We start from the raw sequence: 23,749 nt of genomic DNA, 5'->3' as shown, positions 1-23,749 counted from the left end.
TCAGGTTCAAAAACTCTATAAGCTGCTGTTGTTTGTTCCACACCGCACGACCCATCACGTCACCTCCGGGAACACATAAATGTGAAAAAAAGTGATTCCTTTTGCAATATGTTTCTATATCGAAACTATCAGAAAAACCACCTCTTGAGAGCCTAAAAAACTTATATTGTGATATTTGAGACTTTTTTCAAAATGTAGCGGCTTTTCATTGCGATATTTAGTGTTTGCACAATTCTAGGTGTAAAGGAAAGGCATCTATAGACATCTACAGCATCTCCTTTCTCTTGTTCCTCTGATGCCACATCACATGCGAGCTGGGCAAACTTTGAGGCGGCAGTAATAACTAATGCATGTCGACATTCCTGCAGCACCAAAGCTGGAAGGCTTCCCATCCGGAAAGACCTGCTGAAGCAGAAGAGAGGAGATGGCTTTTTAAAAGACATGAACATGAGAGGAGCTGATAAAACGCTGACTGGGACAAATAAAAGAGGAAAGAAAAGGAAAGATGAAGAGACACATGATGTTCCTCAGCTTGCAGCTGCTTTATGGTTGGAAAAGTCCTGGCTTAAAAACAAAGATGCAAAATGATAAAGGCTGGAGAATAAAAAGAAAAACTGTGAAAAGAGTGAGCTAATGAAGCCCATCTGGGGAACTTCAGTATGATGCTGCTCTACAAAGACCTGGCTTTAGGAGATGAGGCGGCCAAAGCCTCCGTTTTATAATTGACTCAACTTAAAAACCAGCTTTCTCCCATGCCTGTGCACAACATTAGCTTGCTTACAAATATTTTGCCACAAATAGAACGCAGATTGCCACCGCGCAGCAGAACAGAGCTGTTTCCAGAGTGCTGACGCTCAGCAGGCTGCAGCTGGGTGCTCCATGCTTTGACTTTAAGACCGAGGCCTTGCCTGTGAGAATCCAGGCTCTTGCAAAGCCTTGCCAAACCCACTATGCCCCGCTAAATATCCCAGGCAATCAAGAATGATTTAGAAGGTTTGACAGCCACCTCCATTAAAACTCGACAGGAGACTTATTGCTTTAGTCATCCTCAACAGATCGACAGATCTAAACCAAAACCCTGATTTAGATCCCCAATCAAATCCAGTGCTTAGGTTAGGGGTGACTGTGAGGATTTGCAGGAATTACGGCACATCGCTGCAACAACACTGACTGCTTGTATAAGCAGGATGCAATGAGCTTGTATGGAACGAGTTCTGAAAAACGCCAGAAGACAATTTCTAGAGCAACACGGCAACTGTTAGTGAAAACAAAGAATGATGTGTCTGAGATGCAGACACGACACGGGCCTTTCGGCTCGTTCAACATGATCTCCCGGCTGGAATCGGATGCTGTCCAACAGCCTCAACACCGAAGGCCTCCATCATTAATGATCAGCAAGAAATAGACAGGAAGAGTGAAAACAGTGAAAACTCAAAGCTATATACTGGTTATATGGATAAACAAACTCTGTACAAGTAACATAAAACATCTATTTAACTCCTTGTACTACATTCCTACAGCCTCCAACTACAGCCGGGCCTCTAACGTTTCATATGCTAACTGATTACGTTAAGATGAAGGCCAGATGTGGGGGAAACTGTGATTAGGAGACACACACCAGCAAGTGAAAGTGAATCAAAAAAGCACCCAGGGTTTGTCTTAATTGCTGTGATTGTGCCCCCCCCTCATCATTCTTCCTCTCCTTTGTGCTCTCTCCTTCCATGGGAACGAAGCACAACTGGCTTCCATTAGCTGTCACCATCCCTATTTATTTTTGAGATTTGTGTGGATATGATTTTCTAATCCAACATACAGGCTCTGGTGTTTAAACGTGCCAAAACTCCCCGAGTGACGTGAGCCTGATAGTGACTGAATGATAAAAGTTGGTTAAATGTCACATGTGTTTGCAACTCGACTGTGTTTGCACCACTTATACTTTGTGGGTAAAGTGTAGCAACGCACGACCGATTACAGTGACATCACACACAAAGAACAGCAAGGAATTGTGCCCCTCATTACCATTCACCAAGCTTTTAAACCTAAATGAATTAGCTTTGGCATTATGGTTTCAACAAACAAAAACAGGCACTCAAGCTGTCTTGAGCTCAGCATGAGCTCAGCGGTTCACAAAAGCAGATGTCCTTAAGAGTCTTTCATTAGGTCATGGAGTCTTCCTGTGAAGCGCCTGTTTGTCCTGCCTGACAGCGATGTCTGTATCTCCTCCTTTAGTTTGTGAACAAGCAAGAGAAAAACATGGCGACTGGAGGTGAGGTGAGGCTTCTGGGATCAGCTCGTATTTCAGGGAGCTAACACGTTTATTCACACTGAACGCTGTGAAAAGACAAGCTGCAGACACACACCACCAACATGCATATTCCCAGAAAAAAATACAATCATGAACAATGGAAAAGCAAAGTGAAAGAGTGGCGTGAAGACAAGAACAATCCTGGCTGGATGTGTATTTACAGAGCTGAAATTAGAAGGAGGAGGATTGAAGTAATCTTCCTTTAATTTCTCCCTGGATGCTCTCCCAGGGATGAGTGAGGCAAAGGAAATGATGTGCTGCATGTTCAGATCTCAGACAAGAATGAAGCAAGAGCCATGTTCCCTCATCCAGATCAGCACCGAGGGCCTTGATGAAGGCTACTCAGAGGACAAGCCAACAGACGTATAAGGACAGCAGATAAAAATCATCAGCACCTCTGCAGAACTGCAGATTATGTCCTGATCTGTTGCGAAGCTTTAGGTAAGAAGTCCTTTTAGCAAAAGAGGGTGTGTGACATCAGACACACAACCTCCAACTAGGCTGACCAGATCTTCTCTCACCAACTGTGGGACAAAGACAATGTGAGATTCCACTCTGCCATGACAAAGTTTTACAAAATTAAACTTTCTATTCTGCTCTTTGATAATAAAATTACTATCCAAACATAACAAATCTGTGATTATAAAGCCTCCCTCTGAGTAGCGCGTTTTTTTGTGCCGTTTCACGTCACATTCCCCGCCGTGTGACATGGAGAAATTACTCAGACAAACTTTCTCACGGTCTTCTGGAACAGGTTTAACCCAGGAATATCTGCTTTCCCAGTCTTTGTTGTAATAACACTTTCTTTTCTTCTTCGCAGCAAACGTCTCCCTGACCTCCATCATCGTTCGGTGTATTTATTTATTTATTTATTTTCGTTAGTGGCTGCACCGGTGCATCCTAGATGTGCATTAAGTCCCGCCTCCTAGTTTGATTGACATGAGTGTCCGTCAAATCAGCAGGCGGTGTGATATCACAGCCGTCAAATCTTTTGCCACACACAATTAGTAAAAACCCGATTTGTTTTGTTTGTTTGTTTTTTTTTTTCCCTTCACAAAAAGTGAAGTCTGGTCGTAACGATGCGGGACAGCGGCCCGTTTTATGGGACGTGTGAAAAGTAATAGAAATGCGGGACGATCCTGCACAAAGCGTGACATCTGGCCCCCCTACCTCCAACAGGTGAGGCCTGAAATCACAACCACCTTTTGATTATCTAAAACATCTCAACTGTGGTAAGCATTTCTATAACTGTGGACTTCATGTGGGTTTTACAACTCTGTCAGGTTTCAGTCCAGTCTTCAATACAAAGATATCCTTCATTTCATACACCGACTGATGGCAGACTTGGCACATGAGTAAAGCAGGGTTCTACGCATAATGAAACAACACATGAAGACATTTCTAAAAGTAAACTTTGAAATGGTAAAATGTGATTCAGGCTGCAGCTAAGCAAGCCCACAGAGAGGCGAAGATAAAAGGAAATGGGTCAGTATCCACGGAAAATCTTCCAAAAGCACGGAATTCTGTTTCAGGATAAATATTTGGTCTGTTTGAGAGCACTTTAAGAGGAAGAAAGTAGTTCTCCAATCAGCCAAATGGAGAGATGAGAGATTAGAAGGAAGAGGAACTATTTAAGTCACTCAATACTCGGCATCACCTGTTATTCTATGAGGAATCCTGCTTTTACAGGTGTAGGGGAAGAAAATCTGTTTCCTCTTTTCGCCTCTTCACAAATTCTTCACCAATTCTTGGTTTTTTTTTACTAAACAAAGTCTCCTGTAGGGTGTGTGTATGTGTGTGTGTACTGGTTGGCCTGGCGTGCCCTGCTTTTACTAGTCCCCTGGGTCTGTGACCCCGTTTCCCTTCCAGGTGGAGTGCGAGGGCCCGAGTGACTCCTGCTCACCTGAGTCGTCACCTGATCCTCAGGTTCACCGGGGGGCCTCCTGCCTCGACTCAAAGGCGGCGTTTGTTTCTCTGCTCTAACAGAATTCCAGCCTTTGTGATTTTATCTGAAGTTTTCACGCCAATTTTGCCAAAAACCGATTGAGGAGGCAGCAAATTCAGCTGCTACTGATCTCAAATAGATTGGGTTTCGAAGGGGCCAATTTAAGAATGTGCCACGGCTCTAGTTCGAGGAGGTTGGTTGGTTGGTTGGTTGGGATGTGGGGGCTGAACTGGGAAGGTGACTTGTTATGACTGGCTGTCAATTAGCAGTTGATTCACACAGGAGGGTCCAGTGAGACGCAGAAAAAAAAAAGATATAGTTTCATAACAAAAGAATGGCAGCGACATGAACATTGGCTATGAAAATATGTGTGTTTAAGATAAGCTGAGACGACGACATTTACTTTACAGATGTAAGGCAGCCAAAATGGAAAGAGAGATGGCAGCACGGGGAGTTCTATTTATTATTCCTCTCAGCAGCAACAGGGTGAATGAAAATAGAGCTAAGCAGGATGGGAAGGGGTCAGGGTGAAAGGAATCTGGCCCTCAGAGAGGGTTAATAACCAGGTTGACTGGTTAAAAGGTGACCTCTCAGGAAAATCAGCTCCCACATTTATAGAGAAATACTTCAGACAGATCCAGAAATCAAAGCAAACAGCAGACTTTCTCTCTCATTCGGTCGTACCCCATCTGCAAGCTTTGCTCCCTTATATTCTGTCAGCGCTAACTGAAGCTGCCTGCACTTTTCCTTCTCCCTGCTTTGGTTTTTAATGTCTCATCCATTCTGGTGGCCACCGCAGCACAGAACAGACCCTCTGAAGTCTTACTGTCCTGGAGAGACTGGAGGTCAAGAGGAAAACTTCACTTCAACAGCTCCGAGACAATATGAAACACTCATCACTAAGAGGAGCGGCCTTGGAAATGGTTTACTTTAAACACAGACAGATGAGGATGAGGTCCAAGGTCGCTGACGGAGCCAAGCTCGTCAACAACACCGTCGCCTGGACGAGCTGGCCAACGCGTTTCTGACATTAAGCCAATGTTCCTATATGAACAAGAGTTAAACTGTTGCGCAAGAGGGCAGAGCCGGTCTCACGGCTTACTTTCAGGAGCATGCGGGCGACAAACAGAGGTAAAGAAAGGTTTTAACGCATCGTCGTTTCATTGATCTGAAGCAGTTTTCCCAGCTGCACGTTCCCTGGAAGAAAAGCAAATATGTTTTCACAAATACAACGAATAGTAGAGATGCATTGTTTTGAAGCCGTTGGCAGGAGAGCTGTGCCTGCAGAACTTCCCACACTTCTTCTGCGGGTTAAGACTCTGTTTAGTGGCTCCTCATGTCATCCTAGACTGGCTCCCTGATGCTCAGATCCGGGGCCTGTAGGGGCCGAAACATCTGTCCCAGCAGGATTCCTTGTTCTTCCTTTTGCTGAGGACACTTTGTTATGACTGGCTGAATATTTGCAGCGATTGTCTTCTGCTGCAGAATTAACATGGAAGTGATCAGACAGTGAACGGCTCACGCTGCACAATGCGAACATGAGAAGAGTTGAAACTGCTGCATAAAGAGGAGAGCATTTTCTTTTTTCTTAAGTAAAGACAATCAGATGAAAACTGCTGATTCATCGGGATGTGATGACATAAAAACCACATGAACCAGTAAAACAAGGCGGCTCCTGGTCAGCAGGTCCGAGTCTCACAGCGGTGTGGAAATCAGAGCTGCATTAGTCAGACTCAGCGTGAGAGAATGGCTGCTCTTCTTAGGCCATGTATCTGAAAATACACACATTTAACACGAACTACCGATTCCAGAGGGGGAAACTATTATAACCACGCCGCTCTGGAAGACACCACCGTGAAAGCTACAGACTGAGGAGGCTGAAGGCAACCTGCCTGATGAGGGAGAGGGAGCGGAGATAAGACAGGTAACGGGAGATTGGGACATTCTCCACATGTGTGTTTACTAAAAACTGTTCCTGTGATGTCTGAAACATTCTCCTGGTAGATTTCACTGTGCTTGTGTGTGTGCACAAGAGTGCTGGAGGAAGTTTAAAGCCATGTTTCCCATGCGTGTAATCATCCCAGGATGAGGTGGAGCGGGACTTCCCCTGCACCAAAGGGTATTTTCCTCTCACACTGTGCTACAAGCACATGCTGACCCAGGCTGCCTCTGTGTGTGCCTGTTTTTTTTTTTTTTTATGCACAAGTCTCTCATCTTCCTGACATCCTCTCATTGCCAGCATTACTTATCTTTACTTATTTAACACAATTCTCTCTTTTTTCACATCGTCACTGTCATCATTTCTTGCTGCCAGCGTCGCTGTCTGGTCGTCATGACGCTGTCACAGTAATAAGCACCTACTCATGTCTGTTTTTAGCAGCGTCTTTAAAAAAAAACAAAAAAAAACAGTTTCTGAGTCATTCAAATGTTCAAACATCTCTTATTTTACCATGAAACACACACAGTAACACACATAGAGGTCAGCTGTGCAGTCATAAAGAAGCATTACACCCCCAAATAAAGGCTGCAGCCAGTCACTATGCAGGGAATGTGGAGAACATGTGTGTGTGTGTGTGTGTTTGAGGGTATGCATTTGTGTTGCTGGGTGACACTGCTGATGACATAGTGGTGAGATAAGTCCCAGAAACCACTCTATCATCTATTCATAGCTCCCAGGCTGCAGGACCTCCCGCTGCTGAAAGCTGCCTGATCCGAACCCAGCCTCACTTCATCATCATTACGGAACACCAGAAAACACCGAGATGAAGTCAGACTGTGACGGACCGTGGCTAATGCTGCGATAAACATCCTAATAACGCCGTGATTTACAGGCCGCCTGACCTCATGTGCTCGGGTACCTGAGCAAACGGCACAGTGTGGAGGAATCAAGTGTTTCTGTGGACAGATTCAGATTCAGAGCACAGATCCGGGTCTAGAAATGACTGAAATCATACAGGTTGGCTGCACACACTGCCCACGCGCCTGGCCTGGCCTCGCCACTGCCAGGGAACCCAAAAGCCCCAACAAAACAAATTCATTAACGCTGACAATAAGACACAGCTGTGAGGGCCGGTGGGAAGCGTCTGAAAGCAGTGCATGGGGTTGAGGAGAGTCTGCTCCAGACAAACAGCATGCGAGCAGAACAGAAGAGAGAAAAAGGGGGATTTGGGAATACGGGAGAATGTTTTAATTTAAACTTGAACTGGGGACAGTTCTGACTGCGAGAGAAGCACAAGAAAACCAGTTGGCCTGGACCAGATGCTGGAGCTCCAGGACCGGCTTCTAATTGAATCCTTTGAACAGGTTGTGTAAAGAAAGCATAAACAAAACTGTCAAATTGTATAAACATCATTACTAAAGCTAAAAATGAACGTATTTGTTTCAGGTCCACATTCTGATGTAGTTAAAGGGAAGAAAAATAAAACTGCAAGATTATTGTTTGTAGCCTGGTATCAGAGGGCGGACAAAAAGACCTTTACAATTCCCATATGACACCGTCAGATTCCAGGCCATGTCAGGGCGCACACTGCTGATAGTACCTGATGCTGGTGTGTCTCATGTGTTAGCAGAGGGAAGACAGACTGCTGGCACAGCCGGCAAACCACAGACATCTGAAGAATCACCATATTCTGGACTAATGCTCCACTAGAGGGCTCTGTAGCTTGTAAAATAAGCCTTCAGACATGAGAACACGCCGCACTCCACCACACAAAGCCGAGATACATGCAGGAATAGTTTTACAGTCCAAAAGTCAGACTACATGTAGTCAGAGCAACCTCCATGTCTCCCCTGCTGTTCATGTTAATGACACTTCTATGAAGGTAATGAGCGTGAAAAAGGCATAAAGCACATGAAGTTAGTGAAGTCCACACTATTCTCAGTAAATGACGGCTGGTTATTGCATCATACCGCTCTGGATCCGTGCGTCACCTCAGTTTAACCCAATCCAGCAAGAAACAAAAAAAAAAAAAAAAGCTGAAAATTTCTGCACAAAAACAACAATTTCAGCATCTGAAGGTGTCAGTAATTATTTATGGGAACATCCAGCTCTTCTAACAGCTGCTCCGCACAAGTGCAAATTATTATCACTCTTCATGTTGACACCGCGATGAGAAATGAGGAAAATAATCACAAATGCTTCTCTGATAGAGTTTTTTGTGGGGGCACACAAAAACTAAACCACAAACCATCAGATCTTTATGTGGTTTTGCTTTGTTGATATTTCCTGAGAAGCTTCGTCTCATGTCGGAAGGAGATCTGAGTCATCGGACGCTGTTCACTGCACATATCCTCCCATAAAGAATCTCAAGAGGAGATAGCAGTAAAGTCACTCTGTCAACTTATTTCATCTCAACTCGCCCACTTCTCTTTCCCCTGTCCCCTTTTCCTCTTCGATGACTCCCATCCTCACCACAGCTGGTAAATATTTTTATATTGTGTTCCATTAGAAAGCTTCATTAAGCGGTCAGACGGGGCAAATGGCGCCTCGGAGCTCCTTGTCCTGTAAACAATAGGAAGGGCCCTGAAAGCTGCAGCTGAGCGCTGCACAGTAAACGAATGCCACATTACAGAACTGCTTTTCTCTCAATGAGTAAATATTTAAATGTACTGGATTCACCCAAAATGGTGAGAGGCGATAGTTAAAGGAGTAGTGTCTGACGTATCGCGGCGGATTTTAAAGGTAAACTAAAGTAGTCATGCTTGATAATTAATAAAAACATCCATGTGAATAAAAATCACTTTGGAATACTTGCACTATATGACTAAAAACACATAAAGTATTAACACATCAACCAATTCAACCCTGAAATGATGCCTTTCAAGCCTGATGTGAGAGGAGTGTCTCATTGTTTGTCAAGACAAATGGTTTTTCTTCATAAAGGAAGAAAAAAGGATGAAATGAGTCAACGAGCTGCTAGTTTCCCACAGAAGGTAACACTAGAAAGGTTCAATGTTTTGAGGCTCTTCTTAAACAAATACTTTGGACATTGTGGGTTAAAAGCCACATGTGTGGGGTGCTGTGAACCCCCACCACCCTAAATTAAATACTCTAAAATGACAAGATAAATGTAAATGTCCAGCCCTCGAGTCACTGTTTGACTTAAAAGCAGCGCTGTGACCGAGTGACATCAGGTCATTCTACACCAATGGAAATGTATGAATCTAGTTAATCTATATTTCATCTTCTATTAAAATATCTCTAAAAAAATAGGGATGTTCAATATTAGCTTTTTTTTTTTTATACTGATTTTGTTCAACTCTTAATCTCTGATGCCGATATCAACTGATACCGATATTTTTGGAGCAAGTTGAGCCAAACAAACAAAAATATTTAGAAAACTATGTGTGACATCTCTTTTATTTTGTCATTTTGACTTAAAGGAGATGTAGCTGAAGAGTTTAATATATAGCATGTGCATATTGTGTAAAACTTATGTTGATACCGGTATACTGATAATAACTGTACATCGATAATACCAGTATGTCGATAATATTGGTATGCCGATAATACCTGTATATCGATAATACTGGTTTGCCGATAATACCGGTATACCAATAATAACTGTACATCGATAATACTGGTATGCCGATAATACCGGTATACCGATAATAACTGTACATCGATAATACTGGTATGCCAATAATATCGGTATGCCGATAATACCTTACACGATAATACTGGTATGCCGATAATATCGGTATGTCGATAATATTGGTATGCCAATAATACCTGTATACTGATAATATCGGTATGCCGATAATACCTGTATACTGATAATACCGGTATACCGATAATAACTGTACATCGATAATACTGGTATGCCGATAATACCGGTATACCGATAATAACTGTACATCGATAATACTGGTATGCCAATAATATCGGTATGCCGATAATACCTTATATCGATAATACTGGTATGCCGATAATATCGGTATGTCGATAATATTGGTATGCCAATAATACCTGTATATCGATAATATCGGTATGCCGATAATATCGGTATGTCGATAATACCTTATATCGATAATACTGGTATGCCGATAATATCGGTATGTCGATAATATGGGTACGCCGATAATACCTGTATACTGATAATATCGGTATGCCGATAATACCTGTATACTGATAATATCGGTATGCCGATAATACCTGTATACTGATAATACCTGTATATCGATAATATTGGTATGCCGATAATACCTGTATACCAATAATACTGGTATGCTGATAATACCTGTATATCAATAATATTGGTATATCAATAATATCGGTATGCCGATAATACCTGTATACTGATAATACCTGTATATCAATAATACTGGTATGCCGATAATACCGGCATATCGATGATACCGGTATGTTGCTAATACCTGTATGCCGATATAATAATATAATAATAATAATATCGGACATCTCTACTATATAACAAGGCCCTTGACACACTTGGGCCGACGTCGACCTGTATCTGTGATAACAGCAGGTACCTCAGCGCTCTTCTCTGGAGCATCCATTCCCACCATGTTGTCTCTGAGAAGCTGCTGGAGGAGCTGCACCTGCGCAACGCTCAGGTAGAAATCCAGACTGCTGGTTACATTCACCTCCAGGGAATGGCCACACACCACCACCTCCTGAGGAGACAAGGGGGGGAGGAGGAAGGTGGAGAACATAGGAGATGCATTCAATACAACACCAGGCCTCATTCTGTCATCTTCACTTTCATGTCTTGTGTGGTCACAGAATGATGTGTTCACATCAGATCCCCTCTCTGCCCTGGTCTCTGCTCGGTGCATTCCTCCCCCCACTCTGCCCTCTCCAGGGTCCCACCCACAGCCAACAGTGGAAACCTAAGCCAGGAAGCTTCATGCAATAGGATGTTACTCAGTAACACCGAGGACTGCGCTCCACGCATGGCCCAGGCCTTCAGCAACCACACACACTGCTGTGCAAGCTATCGATCTGGGCAAGGCAAGTTTATTTGTGCAGCACAGTTCAACAGCAGAGTGACTCAAAGTGCTTCATGGAGACACAGAAACATCAGAAAACAAGCAGCATATCTAGCTCTGCTGCTACGACTGTTTGCATTTTCTTCCACATAAACTTTAATCTTTCGCTATAAACTGCAGATTGGCTGTAAAAACAATGTTAATTTAAATTAGGTTTAATAAGTTCATAAAAAAAATGGACATATGTTAACATATGGCTCTGCTATGTTTATGTTTAGCAGTTCAAAATATTATTTATGTTGTTACTGGGATTAGGTCTTCATAGAGTAAAGGCTAAGTGTGTGTGTGTGTGTGTGTGTGTTTGTGTGTGAGTAGAAACTATGAATTAGCTGTTATACATCGTCAGGGGACATGTTAGCGTGGTGGGACGAGGCATCAAAGAGGCAGGAAGTCTCAGAGAGCCGTGCCAGAAAACATCAGCTGTATAAGCAGAACGGCTTGAACCCTGGAGGTCAGGAAGCTCCAGTACACGGCGGACCAGCTGAGAGATCCTCACGACAACGTTACTGTACGTTAAAAGCAAAATGTAAATACTTCTGACATCTCACATAATCACTGTCTGTTTTCGTATGAAAACAGTCTGTAAGAGGAATAGCTGCAACCATAGCAGTAACGGGTCGGGGTCAAAGGGCACAAGAAGACCGCTTGGAGTGGTGGATAAATCCTGTCTGCAACCTTAGGACGAGTTTGATAGAAATTCCTTAATTCCTAAAGAAATTTCATACAACCATTTGGTCATATATATATATATGTGTTTTACATTCTGTAATGAAGTCACAAGTGAAAAAAAATGAAATGAGCAGATTTTTATGTGTGCTGAGCGGATGCTGACCTCGGTCTGTCCGCTGTCAGGGGACAGAGACTTGCTGAAAATGATGGCGGGGGCGGCCGTCACCCGGACAGAGAAGTCGGTCAGGATGGGCGTCAGGATGGCTCGGCGCTCCTGGTGCCTCCTGATGCTGTTAGGAGGGAAACATACGAGTGCAGACGTTTCAGAGAGGTTCCACTTTTCTCTTAACTGGCATGTCAGATATGCCTGGGCCTTACTTTGAATGAAGGGCCAGGCGTGCATCCAACAGTAAGAGCAACCATAAGGGACCACTTATTCACTGAAATAGACCTCCCTTTATTTACTAATAACTTGTTATGGTAACCAGTTGTAAAGTGTTGTAAGACTGTCCCATCTGCGTAGGGATGACGAGTCAACACAACACAGGCGAAACCACAAAACGTTCACAACTGAGCCATTGTTGTACCCTTAGCTGAAAGGCAGGCGTACTTTTCTGAATTGTTCTGGCCTTTTAGATTTAAAACACTGCAAAGCCACACTTAGAAAAACATCCAAACAGATTTCTCTCTCTCTTTCTTCTTTTTGTATTTCTGGTTGGGAAATATTTTAGCTGGAAGATTGAAAAAGCTTTCAGAGTGAGCTGTTATTTGACAAGTCTCGATTGGGAACACCCCCCTTTAATTGTATACACAAGATCAGGCCGAGACCTTCTCATATCAACCCCCTCCACTTCGCTAATGTTCATTCCCACAATCAAGTCATATTTGTGGGAACATTTGTTAGCACTAAAACAAATATACAAGAGGGCTTTATAAGGTGGTGTTAATTGCCACATCTGCTGCTTTTAAAACAATCAAATGGTACGACTTCCAATATTTATAGTTGGCTAGGATTATAAAGACCTTGTTTCTAGGTGGCCTGGGGTACAGTACTTAACCAGAACCAATATCATATTCACTTCTGCTACACAAATGTGCATTACCAATGCCCTTAAGGGATTATTTTCTGACAGATTTCTTTGCATACGGAGTTTGAGGGGAGCCTAATTCCAAGGTGAAATGATCTGTGAGGCCAATTGGTGTTGGGCTAATCTCTCCTCAGACGGGGATTGAAACAATGAGCGTCTCGTTGCAGCGGACAGGTGCTATCATTCACCAGCTAAGCTTGGAGACGTGGGGCTCCATTTACCAGTAATATGGATGGTGTGGGAGAGCTGTGTGTGCGTTGCACAAACAATAAAAGATGGAAAGAGTGACTTTTCTTTCATTGGGTGCTACATGGAGTGATCAGTAAACAGATATATGAGACGATGGAGTGAGTCCACAGCTCTTTGACACAGGGGCTTTCAGAGACAGCAACTAAAAACTGTGACGAGGACAGATCCTGTCAGTTGATCCACAGCGCTGGAATTTCCTCACAAAACCTCAGGAAGCAAACTGAGGCCACTGCAGACCCGCAACTACTGGAAGTGAACCCAAAAAGCAGCAGCAAACATGCACTCGGTTTAAAGCTGGGGAGAGAGGGGTGTATCAGTGTGGGGAATAGGAAAAGATGTGAACTTTGGAAGTGGTATGTGTCAAAACGCGTGAAAACCAAGGTGCCGGACTTCTGCGAGTGATTGCAGCAGACAAGCTAAGCTGTGAACTCGACTCCCCTTTCCTCGACGTGTTGGAACATTTTAAATCTCATGTTCACTCATGACTTGGTGGTGGCTGGAGAGCAACGAGATGGAGTACAGCAAAGCCCTTTTCCAGCCTTTCAACGCCAGTCCTGCCACAGCAGGGACAGAGGAAGCAACCGCAGCTACCTTAGTGGAGAAATCACTTCTCTACAACAACAGGAACTTTCACAGAGTCAGCACACAGACACACATTCGCTTCTGAAATAAGAAGAGACAAAATGAAACCTTGAACTGCACTCCTCAGACAGCAGGCATGTCTGCAGCAGACTGAGTCTTTTGGAGTTAAAGCGTGAGCCCGAAATCTCACTTCATTACCCTTTAAACAATCTGGAGTCCCACGCAGCCTTGTTTCTGTGGAGAGACACGGTGCTTACTCATGTGGCTTATTGTACCACGGGTCATATGACCAACGCAGCTCCACGCTTACATAAAACAGCTACTTTACAACAGACTGGTTGTCATTTGAGAATTTCAAGGCAGGTGTGCATTAGAGGGCGCGTGGTTAAATCCACCGTGGGAACAAGAGAAAACATGGTTAGACTGGAGATGTTGTCTTAAAGGCAGGTCTATAAAATGTCCTTTGCTTTATTTGACAACAGATTAACGAAAATAAGAAAAAAACTGGTTTGAGAGGTGTGGTCAGGGCCGTAATCCTTTTCACTGTCAGTAATATGAATAAATAAATAAGTAAACATCCACAACTAAGACGAGGATAAGTAACTGACTTCAGCTTGACTTTTAAGTGCTCCATGGGCATTGTTTGCCTTTATGGGAACATCTACAGTAGCAGGAGCCCATTCAGGAAGAAGAGACTTTAATAAAAGGATCCTCGATACATAAATCTCTACTAGCTGCTGCAATAAAAACTCTTACAGCAGGTCTGAGAGCAGAAGGCCCAGGCATCAGTATCACCAACAAAGCAGCAGCCTGCTTTTTTTCCTGGAAAGACTCCAAAGACCATCACACTGCGTCTGTGCGAGAAGTGTGTGCATGTGTGTGCCTTGTCCATAAAAATACAACTCCTCGTGATGACCGTGCAGGATTGTAAGCATGCACCTGCACTGGAGAAAACATTTGACGGTGGCTGTCTGTGTCTCACTCCAAGCCCCGGTGACCTGGGAGCGCCGACGCAATCAGGCCTCTGTTGATTTTGCAAAGCATTCTTCCATTGGACTTATTTTTAGTAGACAGGGAACAAATCTGGACTCGTTGCCCATGATCTTGTGATTTTTGGGCCCGCTCCCTCTCACAAGCATGAGTGGAAAAAACGGATTTGGGGCCAAACAGACTGCTACAGTCGTGCTTGTTTCAGCTCCTGGTGATTTGTAATTATTACAGTGAATGGAGAAGTTGTATGAGAAACAGCTAACTCCAGTCTTCTCTACATTGAGGACAAGGGTAGCAATATTACTGGAGTTTGCATGCAAAGAAGACTGTTTAAGTCTCTTGATCACATTTGTAGTTTGTTGAATGAAAGTAAAGAAAAAACACAGTCTGGTACCATTCTGGTAAAGTCAGTGGTATTTATCTTCTGTAGCCCATTGATGTGCAAACCTGCAACCAATCATCTGTTTGCTGAGATAGTTTGGTCAGGATTAAAGTGTTAGAAGTGTGGTGATGTTGCCAACCCTCCAGACAGGCACATAATGTGCTTCAAATAACAAAACCACCATGTCTTTCCAGTGCAGCAGAGTGTGAGGGGGAAAAAAAGGAAGAGATCAGATGCAAATGGTACATTGGCACCTTGAACACAGAGAGAAAGCATTAGCATTAGCTTATAACAGGGGTGCCCAAGTCCAGTCCTGGAGATCTACCATCCTGCAACCTTTAGATGCAACCCCTGTCCAGCACAGCTGAGTCAAACAGCTGAATTCTTCTTCTGCATGTCATTCAGCTCTGCAGAGGCCTGCTGACGAGCCACTTGTTTGCTTCAGGTGTGTTGGAGAAGGGTTGCACCTAAAAACAGCAGGATGGTCGATCTCCAGGACTGGACTTGGGCACTCCTGGCTTATAACGTAGCAATATGGCTGCTGACCTGCTCGCCATGTTCCACTCCAGGGCAGGATTCTGGGAGCTCCTTTCATTTTCTGCTGATGCACCTCCTTTGACTCCTTCTTTCTCCGGTTTGAGCTGGTCCCACTGAGCAGTTCCAATGTTGATAGACTGAAGGTCGACCTGATACTGACGATCTTCCACCTCCGATCCTGGGTCACGCAGGATGCCCAGGTTTAGCGCACGTCTGCGGAGAAACGAAAGAAAACGCCGACTCAAACTGGGGTTTCAGTCTGTCGTACTCCATTTATGTTGGATGGAAGTCAAATTCAACAAACTTCAAATAAATTCAAAGAAAAAAAAACATTTTATTTGTTGTTATGATGGGTCAGGCTGTACTTTAATCTGTCAAGTACAGCGAAGCACATCAGTTCAGAGCTACGCCAGGTAGTCTGTCACAGTGAAACCATAAAGATGTTCTGGCACCAGGCTCCATCCACTGCTGACTACTTCCTGCCTGTTCACTGGTTTAGTAGCTCATGTTTCTTCCAGGATGATTTATGACTAAATCAAAGCCTCTTATACTCGTACAGTAAACCTCAGATAAATAACCCCACATGCCTCAGGTGAAATCATTTGCCTTTTAGAGAGTCCTGCTTTGTGCCAGCTTATCATTTTGCAGTAAACATTACATAAACCTTGGCTGGACGGAACAGTAGTCTGGAGACCGCGGCTCTTATTGCCTTTGCTTTCTATTTCTGTCCACAAAAACACGAGAGCTCTGCAGTATACACAAGCTGTAATATGGTAGAGGAGATGTAGAGATATGCCAGGAGTGGGCAGCGCTGCGTCTGTAGCCGAACAGCTCCAGTCAGGGGAGCGCGGCGCAACCAGCGCCAAGAAAAAATGATGTAATCTATTATGCTCTGCGAGAGACAAGATCCTGACGAATTCATGAAGCAAAAGGAATAATCAAAATTCAACATCTGCATATGACGTCAGGGCTTTCGCTTCATTATGAGATGTTTATTTGTGCTGGTGAATTCAAATGAGAGCCTAAATGGTATAAATAAAGGTTTAAAATGGCTGCAGATGTAGTGGCAGCGTGAGCTGCTTTATTTGTTTCAGCAACGTCAATGGCAATTTTCAGATAGCATTCCGCTTCCTTGGCCACACGGAGAAGACCTCTGCGAGAGGATGATGTTATGACAGTAAGCACCAAGTACAAAAACAATGGCAACGGGAGATCAGAGCTGCCTAACTGGATTTATCTGGATTTGTTGACATACAAACAAGTGAAACAGATCCTTAATTAACATTTGGAACCACATTTATCAACAGAGTATCGTACAAATCAAACTTAAGAGCTGTGTAAGAGTTGGGTGGGATGTGTCAGTCTAGATTCATTAGGGTTTTTGTAACAGTACCTCCATCACCCTCCCCAACCCCACACTGTATTTTTCACATTAAACAAACCACAGTTACCTCATATGCTTTCCAAATTATCTCTTAACTTTAGCTTATTTAGGAGACTCTCTTACTCATAATCAACATAACATGGGAGTCTGCAGCCAAGTCTCAGCATTGCTGAGCTGCAGGGTCATCTCCAATGACATAAATAAATATGATAAACATTTGTCTTGGTCATGCAACCAGCGGAAAACGGTGTGATTTAATATCAAAAGACATATTTCAGCAAATCGCAGGAAACTAGAGAGCTTCATTTCTGACAAATGAGGAGGGGAGGAATTTTGGAAGTTCCCCTTGGGGTGCAATAATAATTGAAGCCAGATTTTCTTGTTGTACATGTGGGGGGAAAACACTGGTGGTTTGACATATTTGATTGGTCATGTGAAGACCACACTGCTTGGCCAAGAGGAATCAAAGAATGCCTTGGAAAAGCACAGAACTCACTCTGCCCACCATATACAAGGACAAACTAAAACATACAGAGCGATGCAGGTGGAGCACACACTCCGGCTGGGGTTCACGTGTCATTATCAGGAGTCCACTATGTGGAAAATATGGAGGAAAATGAAAATAACAAGTCATAAATGACATGCTTTCACAGACGAGGAAGGGGTGGGGGTAGAGAGAGAGAGAACGGGGAATTTTTTGCAAGCACAAGTACTTAGCTTTGCCCTTGTTCCCCAGCCAACCTTATTTTAATTGCAGGAAAAGACCACAGAAACATTATTTTTTATGACAAAATTCTGCTATTTATAAAAAGGGATCAAAAGCTGTGCAGTAAGAATGTTCTGTTTCACTGCATTTGTGGCCTTTATGCGAAAAAAACATTTCTCCCTCTTCTGATAGCATTTAAACCCAGATTTGAGTCTGAAAAGCCACTGGTGGTGCATCAGAGCTGAAGTATGAGGGCTGAGATCCAGCATTATTAAGGCCCAAACCCTCCACCCTCTTCCAGCACAGACTAGTGAAGACATCACAGTGTCATGCGTTCAAAATGCACTACATGGAAACAGCAATGCACTCGTTATTCATCACTCACAACAACGTAATGATGTCCTGAACGCCTCTGAACCACATATATTCAGATTAATATAAAAACAGGTGATTTATCTGAATGTTCTCTTCCTCTCTTTGGGTGCATTAGAGCATCAGTTTTGTGCAGGAGCTCTGACTGAGTCCGGTGGAGCAGATTTGGGATCGGGCGCTGAAATCGGATCTGAGAAAGACCCCTCTGGTCTCATATGTAACACACATTAGCTAATGCGAACATATTAACTAATAAACAATGAAAATACTCATGCAAAAGCACAGTGCAAGTGCATGCCACGGAGCTATTAGCTGCAACCAGCGAGGATTTGGTTTCCTGCTGAAGACCACGTTGGACTAACATTCAGAAGTTGTGTGTTCGGAAGGAGAGAATTGCAAGAAAAATAAAGCGAAGCACACATAAACACTGTTACACAGATAAAGTATCAGGTTAAATGGAACCAGTGGGTAAATAAGTCCAGAGCTCTGTTGAAGAGTGAAAAGCGGAATATTGGAGGAGGCTGATTACAAAGCCGAGGGTTTGAAGGCTAACTGTGGTTCAAGGTTGTAAAACAAACCGCAGTGGGATCTGGTTGAGGCTCAGGGCGCGATGGTTGGCGTGTGGGAGCAGTGAGCTCAGCCTGTTGCTCAGGATGCCGTGGGGCAGAGCCTATGCTGGCCTGTAGCTTTAAACGGTCTTCCACCTTTCTCACTCAACCTTCCTCCACTTTCCACTCGATGCCTTTGCCCGGCCCCTGGCCAACGGGCCAGGAAGCACCGGGGTGATACCGAGCTGCTGCCGGCTTCTGGATCCTGTCATCCTGAAACCAGCAACCTTAACCTGCAACCCCAGGCCAGTTTTTCACTGCATTCCCCAACAATCACATATAATACACGCATGCTGACATAGTCAACAGAGGCAGGAGTATATTTAAATATGTGTGCGTTGAAAGAGACTGGGTCCCAGTGCTCCCACAGTCCTGACAGAACAAACGGCTGGAGTAGAAATTTCCTGCCAACATATCCGGCTTAATTTGGTGAAGCTGAGCTAAACTAAGTTTCAGCTCTGGAAGGGGCATACAGAGCTTTAAACATGCACAACGTGCATCCTGATGCGTTTTCTTTACATGAAAGTACCGTCCAGTAGACACGAGTTGTCTTGAGGGACCACCATAAACGGTTTCAGTCATCTACGAATGAAAAAAGACAACATTCGACTGAGGTTTTGATTTTCTTTCTCCGTGGCTCCAAATGTCATTAACCAAAAACCATTAGCACCCAGTTACTCCTTCGTGATATTTCTGTTGTGGAGGAGTTGCACAGTGGCTTCTCAATCAGCTCGCCGCGACTCCCGGCGGCTTAGTGTCGAGTCCCACAGGTGACGTGCGTGTGCCAAGGGTATTATGATTCATGAAACTTGCAATTACTTAGTAAGTTAAGTACCCCTACCTACAGTGGCCGGCTCTGAATTGCCAGAAATCCAGCGACTTCTGAGCTGTGGATTTATGGCTCCAGTCAAGTCCAATTGCTGTTAATTTGCATCGACCAATTATGGTAATTAAGGCTGTGAATCAGAAGGCAGAGCAGCTCGCGGAGTGAGAGGGAAAATGATGTGGAATATGGCGAGTCAGCAGAATATAAGACCCAGCCCACTAGGGGACTTTTATGTCATCGCTGCTAAAATTATTTTCAATCACAGCGATGTGTTTTTGGTTTTTTTTTTGTCTTTTTTACGTTTTCCAACAGGAATTGAGCAAAGTTACAAAACAAAAAATCCCAGGAATACAGAGCCGCAACAACAATGCTTCGGATTCATCAAACTTAGCTGTCAGAAGGTAAGATGTGGGCGTTTTCTGCCAGGAACAGACCTTCTGAAACCCTCTCTTCCCCTCACCGACACCATGCAGGGTAAACAAAAATGGCTGTTTTTGATGTGCTGACAAATTCCCACGGCAAAAATTCAATCAGCTATTCTCTTTTAGCGTAGCAGCATTACTCATCTCCACCGCTGCTCCCAACAGAAGCCTGTTATTCATTAGACTGATTGCACTTTAAAGACACTCATACTCGACCAATTATATCATATTTACACAAGATCTTAGGAGGAAACTATTACTTCTATATACAATCTGAGCAAGGATTAGCTGGAGCTTGCACCACCCTGCGTACATGATAGTATGGAGTTAAGAGAAAGACGGGCCTCTGTTTACAGTGACATGGTGTACAGCAAAACTCAGTGTTTGCACTTTGATTTCAACTTATCTTAATTACAGGAGTCATTTATCTCCCGTACAGTTTACATGTCAGTGAAGTTATACTGTTCTAAACACGGCCTGTGTTCGACATGAAGACACTGGGTAACATGTGCTCCCCATGATGGCCTGTTAAAAATGTCAGTCTGGCCAGTGTAATTTATGGGCTCATCATGAACTTATTCAAAATCTGCTTATTGCATCAAACCACAGTGTTGCAAAAAAAAAAAAAAAAAAAAAAAAAAAAAAGCCATGTGTGAAGACGGAGAAGATACTTCATCTGGCTTCAGCAGAAACAGCTACTTCCTGGAATTCCCACTTACCAATTTCAAACTGGTAATCAGTCATTATATCCCAGAATTCACGGCCTGTTGTAATCACATCCATTTATTAACACCAAGCAGCAACCTCCAGCGGTTAAAAGTGAAGCCTATACAGAAGTGCATAAAACTGCAGTTCCCCCTTCATCCACTAGGGGCTGCAAAACAGAGCAAATCCCCATAGACTCCCATGTTAAAAAGACCAACTTCACATCAGAAATAAACATGTTTACAGCAGAAATAAACATGTTTATAGCCTGGTTCAAAAATCCATTTTAGGTTTAATAGGTCAGGTTTACCTTCATGACAACTGTGGGGGGAGTGAATTTTTTTCTAACTCGCCCGTTTAAAAGTAATTTAATCTCGAAGTTTGGCATATTTAGGGGCGTGTCCTTTTGATTGACAGGTATCTCCTGCTTCAAGTCAGAAGAACGTAGAACAGCCGCGGTTTTTAGCTGGTTAACAACGTGACTTAGCTTTAGCCCGCTTACCTCTGTTAGCTGGTTAGCTCCCATTATCTCAGGGTTAGCTCGGTTAGCTCTTAGCTACAGAAAGCTCGGAGTTCGCTTGATGTCAATCATCCACCATGACGCTCATGGCTGCCAACTCAGCTCCACCTCTTTGCCCATATTTGTGTTTTCCGGGTGAGACGGCACGCTTGCCCCTGCCAAGATGGCGATGGTAGGAACCGCCCACCGAGCTTCAGTTCAGCTCTTTAGAAACCTACGGTTGATGTCACGGAGGCGCCGTCCATCTTTTTATATACAGTCTATGATTAACACATTATATCGAAAAGTATCTTTAAAGATGAGCGTATTTTTAGTTTCATATCAGTCAGCATGTTGATAAAACTTCAAACTTACTGAAGTACTCTGCACTTTATCCCGGCTTCCGGCGCCACGAGGGCCATTTGTTGAAATGCACAGATGTTGCCTTTATCGCCTCAGCTTCTGTTCTCCATTGCTTTGCGCACACACACACACACACACACACACACACACACACACACACACACACACACACACACACACACACACACACACACACACACACACACACACACACACACTTAACTTGGTCTGTTTAGCTTTAACCGTGCACTTCTCTGCTTCTGCTCGCATGTAGCTCTAAGCATGGAACATTCCTGGGTAACAGGGACAGTAATTCACATGCTTTTTAAGGCCACTGACTCATTGGATTCTTTCATACAGTAGGTACATCTGCAATGGATCTGCTGAAAAAAGGCACCTTGGATCCTTATTTGAGAACAATTGAACTTCTAGTTGCTGCTGAAAATTGCTGACAGGTTTGTGTGTGTGCATTGGCTGGGTTGAGATGGTGCACGACGTACTTTCCTCATGTTGCTGGTGAGACTTACTACAAGTTATCTGCGTGGGGTGTAAAAGAACCATTTATCTCCTAAAACGTGTGAAATCATTTCCTCTAATTTAATACTGGAAGTTTCTTCTTTGCTCTGAAAATCAACGCGACGGCGCTGTCATGAAAGCCGTCAGGCAGAGTTTTGGCGTCCTGATGCAGAGGTGCGAAGGGAATGCCGGGCTGCATTCCTCCGACCGCTGATTGAAACCAGATTTGTGTCCCCACCAAGTAATTTCACAATGATGTAATCCAACCGCCTTTTTAATTTGAGAGTCCTTATCTCCAATTAATCACTTCACACATGCGTGGAATAGATTATTCATAACTGGCTGCAGGAGGAAACATGATGAGGAGGAAAAGAATCTGGCGTGGAGTCATATCCAGTCTTTTTCATCAAGTTAAAGTACGACAGGTTTGTATTAAATGCACCATCTAAGCAGTAAAATAACATAAAATCTTGCTGGAGGGAGACTCCATCTGAAGCCTGGTGAAGATCCCTTGTAGACAAAGCCCCAAAGTAAAACCACAGTTCCTCCTGATTTAATAATAAATGGTAGAACATGAGAAATAACTGCGAGTTTTATCCGATATGTTCACAGAGCAACAATATTCCTGTTGTCAATTTCCTTTTAATAATGAATCATCACCAACATCTTAGCAAGATTAGAAAGAGACAAAAAAAAAGTTACCTATATTTACTCGATGACACAAGACTGGAAATGAGATGGTTACAAGCTGCAGAGCATTCACTGAGACTTACTCCTGCACATAAATTGTTCAATTCCTGCTCCTGCAAGGAGAGTGTTTTATAGAGCTGTAAAATTAGCCTCATTTTATGGATCCCACAGCATGAACCACTACTGCTTCTTTCCACTTGATATTGATGAAGCTGGTTCATATTAGTACACACACAGACACGTTATGTATTCCTGAAGATGCTCATTTTTATCTTTGAAAATGAAAGTCTGGCAGAGCTCTAAGAAGCTGATTATGCATTGTTTACAGCAAATATTGAGTTCTGACAAGTGTTTAAAGCAACAGGATTACGTAGCAAGGCTCAATCTTTCTTTGGATAAAGAATAAAAACTTTCCGAAACAAAGCCAGCGCAGTGATGGACATGTTTGCGTGCAACAGGTTAAGCAGATACGATGAACAAACATGTAATCAGATAAAACAGTAGGTCCCTCTCATTAACGTCTTTTTATTTAACCTTAAACAGCCTTTTGTTCAGACATCTTTCCACCAAACAAAGGGCAGAATGAAGCCAAATGCCTGCAGCTCAAAGCCCTCGCATGAGGGAATGAAAAACTTCAGTCCACTTCATCCGCTTCAGAGAGAGAAGCTCAGCTTTGAGAGCAACTCAAAAGCTCCTGGTTACGACCAAAAACCGCAGAACTAGAGCCACTTTCTCATGAGATAGTGTCCAAATACTTTTATGTCAGGAAGGAAAAACAGCATAAAATAATTACAATAATCTGGGGCACACATGCTTCCTGCACCAACTAATTCTTCCTCCTCTGTGAAAGACTGCAGAGACTGTTTATAATTCTACAGCGGATCTCAAATTTATCCAGACCTC

General features: G+C 43.4%; 1 protein-coding gene across 1 annotated transcript in view; it reads right to left on the bottom strand.

Moving 5' to 3' along the window:
• Positions 1 to 23,749, bottom strand: part of vps13b (vacuolar protein sorting 13 homolog B) — a 433,420-nt gene that overhangs the window by 144,627 nt on the left and 265,044 nt on the right. Inside the window, exons 32-34 of the mRNA XM_079241403.1 lie at positions 15,765 to 15,968; positions 12,091 to 12,217; positions 10,740 to 10,883 (exon numbers count right to left, since the gene is read on the bottom strand). Coding sequence (XP_079097529.1) covers positions 10,740 to 10,883; positions 12,091 to 12,217; positions 15,765 to 15,968 — 475 coding nt within the window. The remainder of the gene's footprint in view (positions 1 to 10,739; positions 10,884 to 12,090; positions 12,218 to 15,764; positions 15,969 to 23,749) is intronic.

The sequence above is a fragment of the Telmatherina bonti genome (genome assembly GCF_933228915.1).
Source record: "Telmatherina bonti genome assembly, chromosome: 5".
In the NCBI taxonomy this organism is placed as follows: Eukaryota; Metazoa; Chordata; class Actinopteri; order Atheriniformes; family Telmatherinidae; genus Telmatherina; species Telmatherina bonti.
The sequence above is the reverse complement of the archived record's forward strand: the minus strand, read 5'-3'. Positions and strand labels throughout refer to the sequence as shown.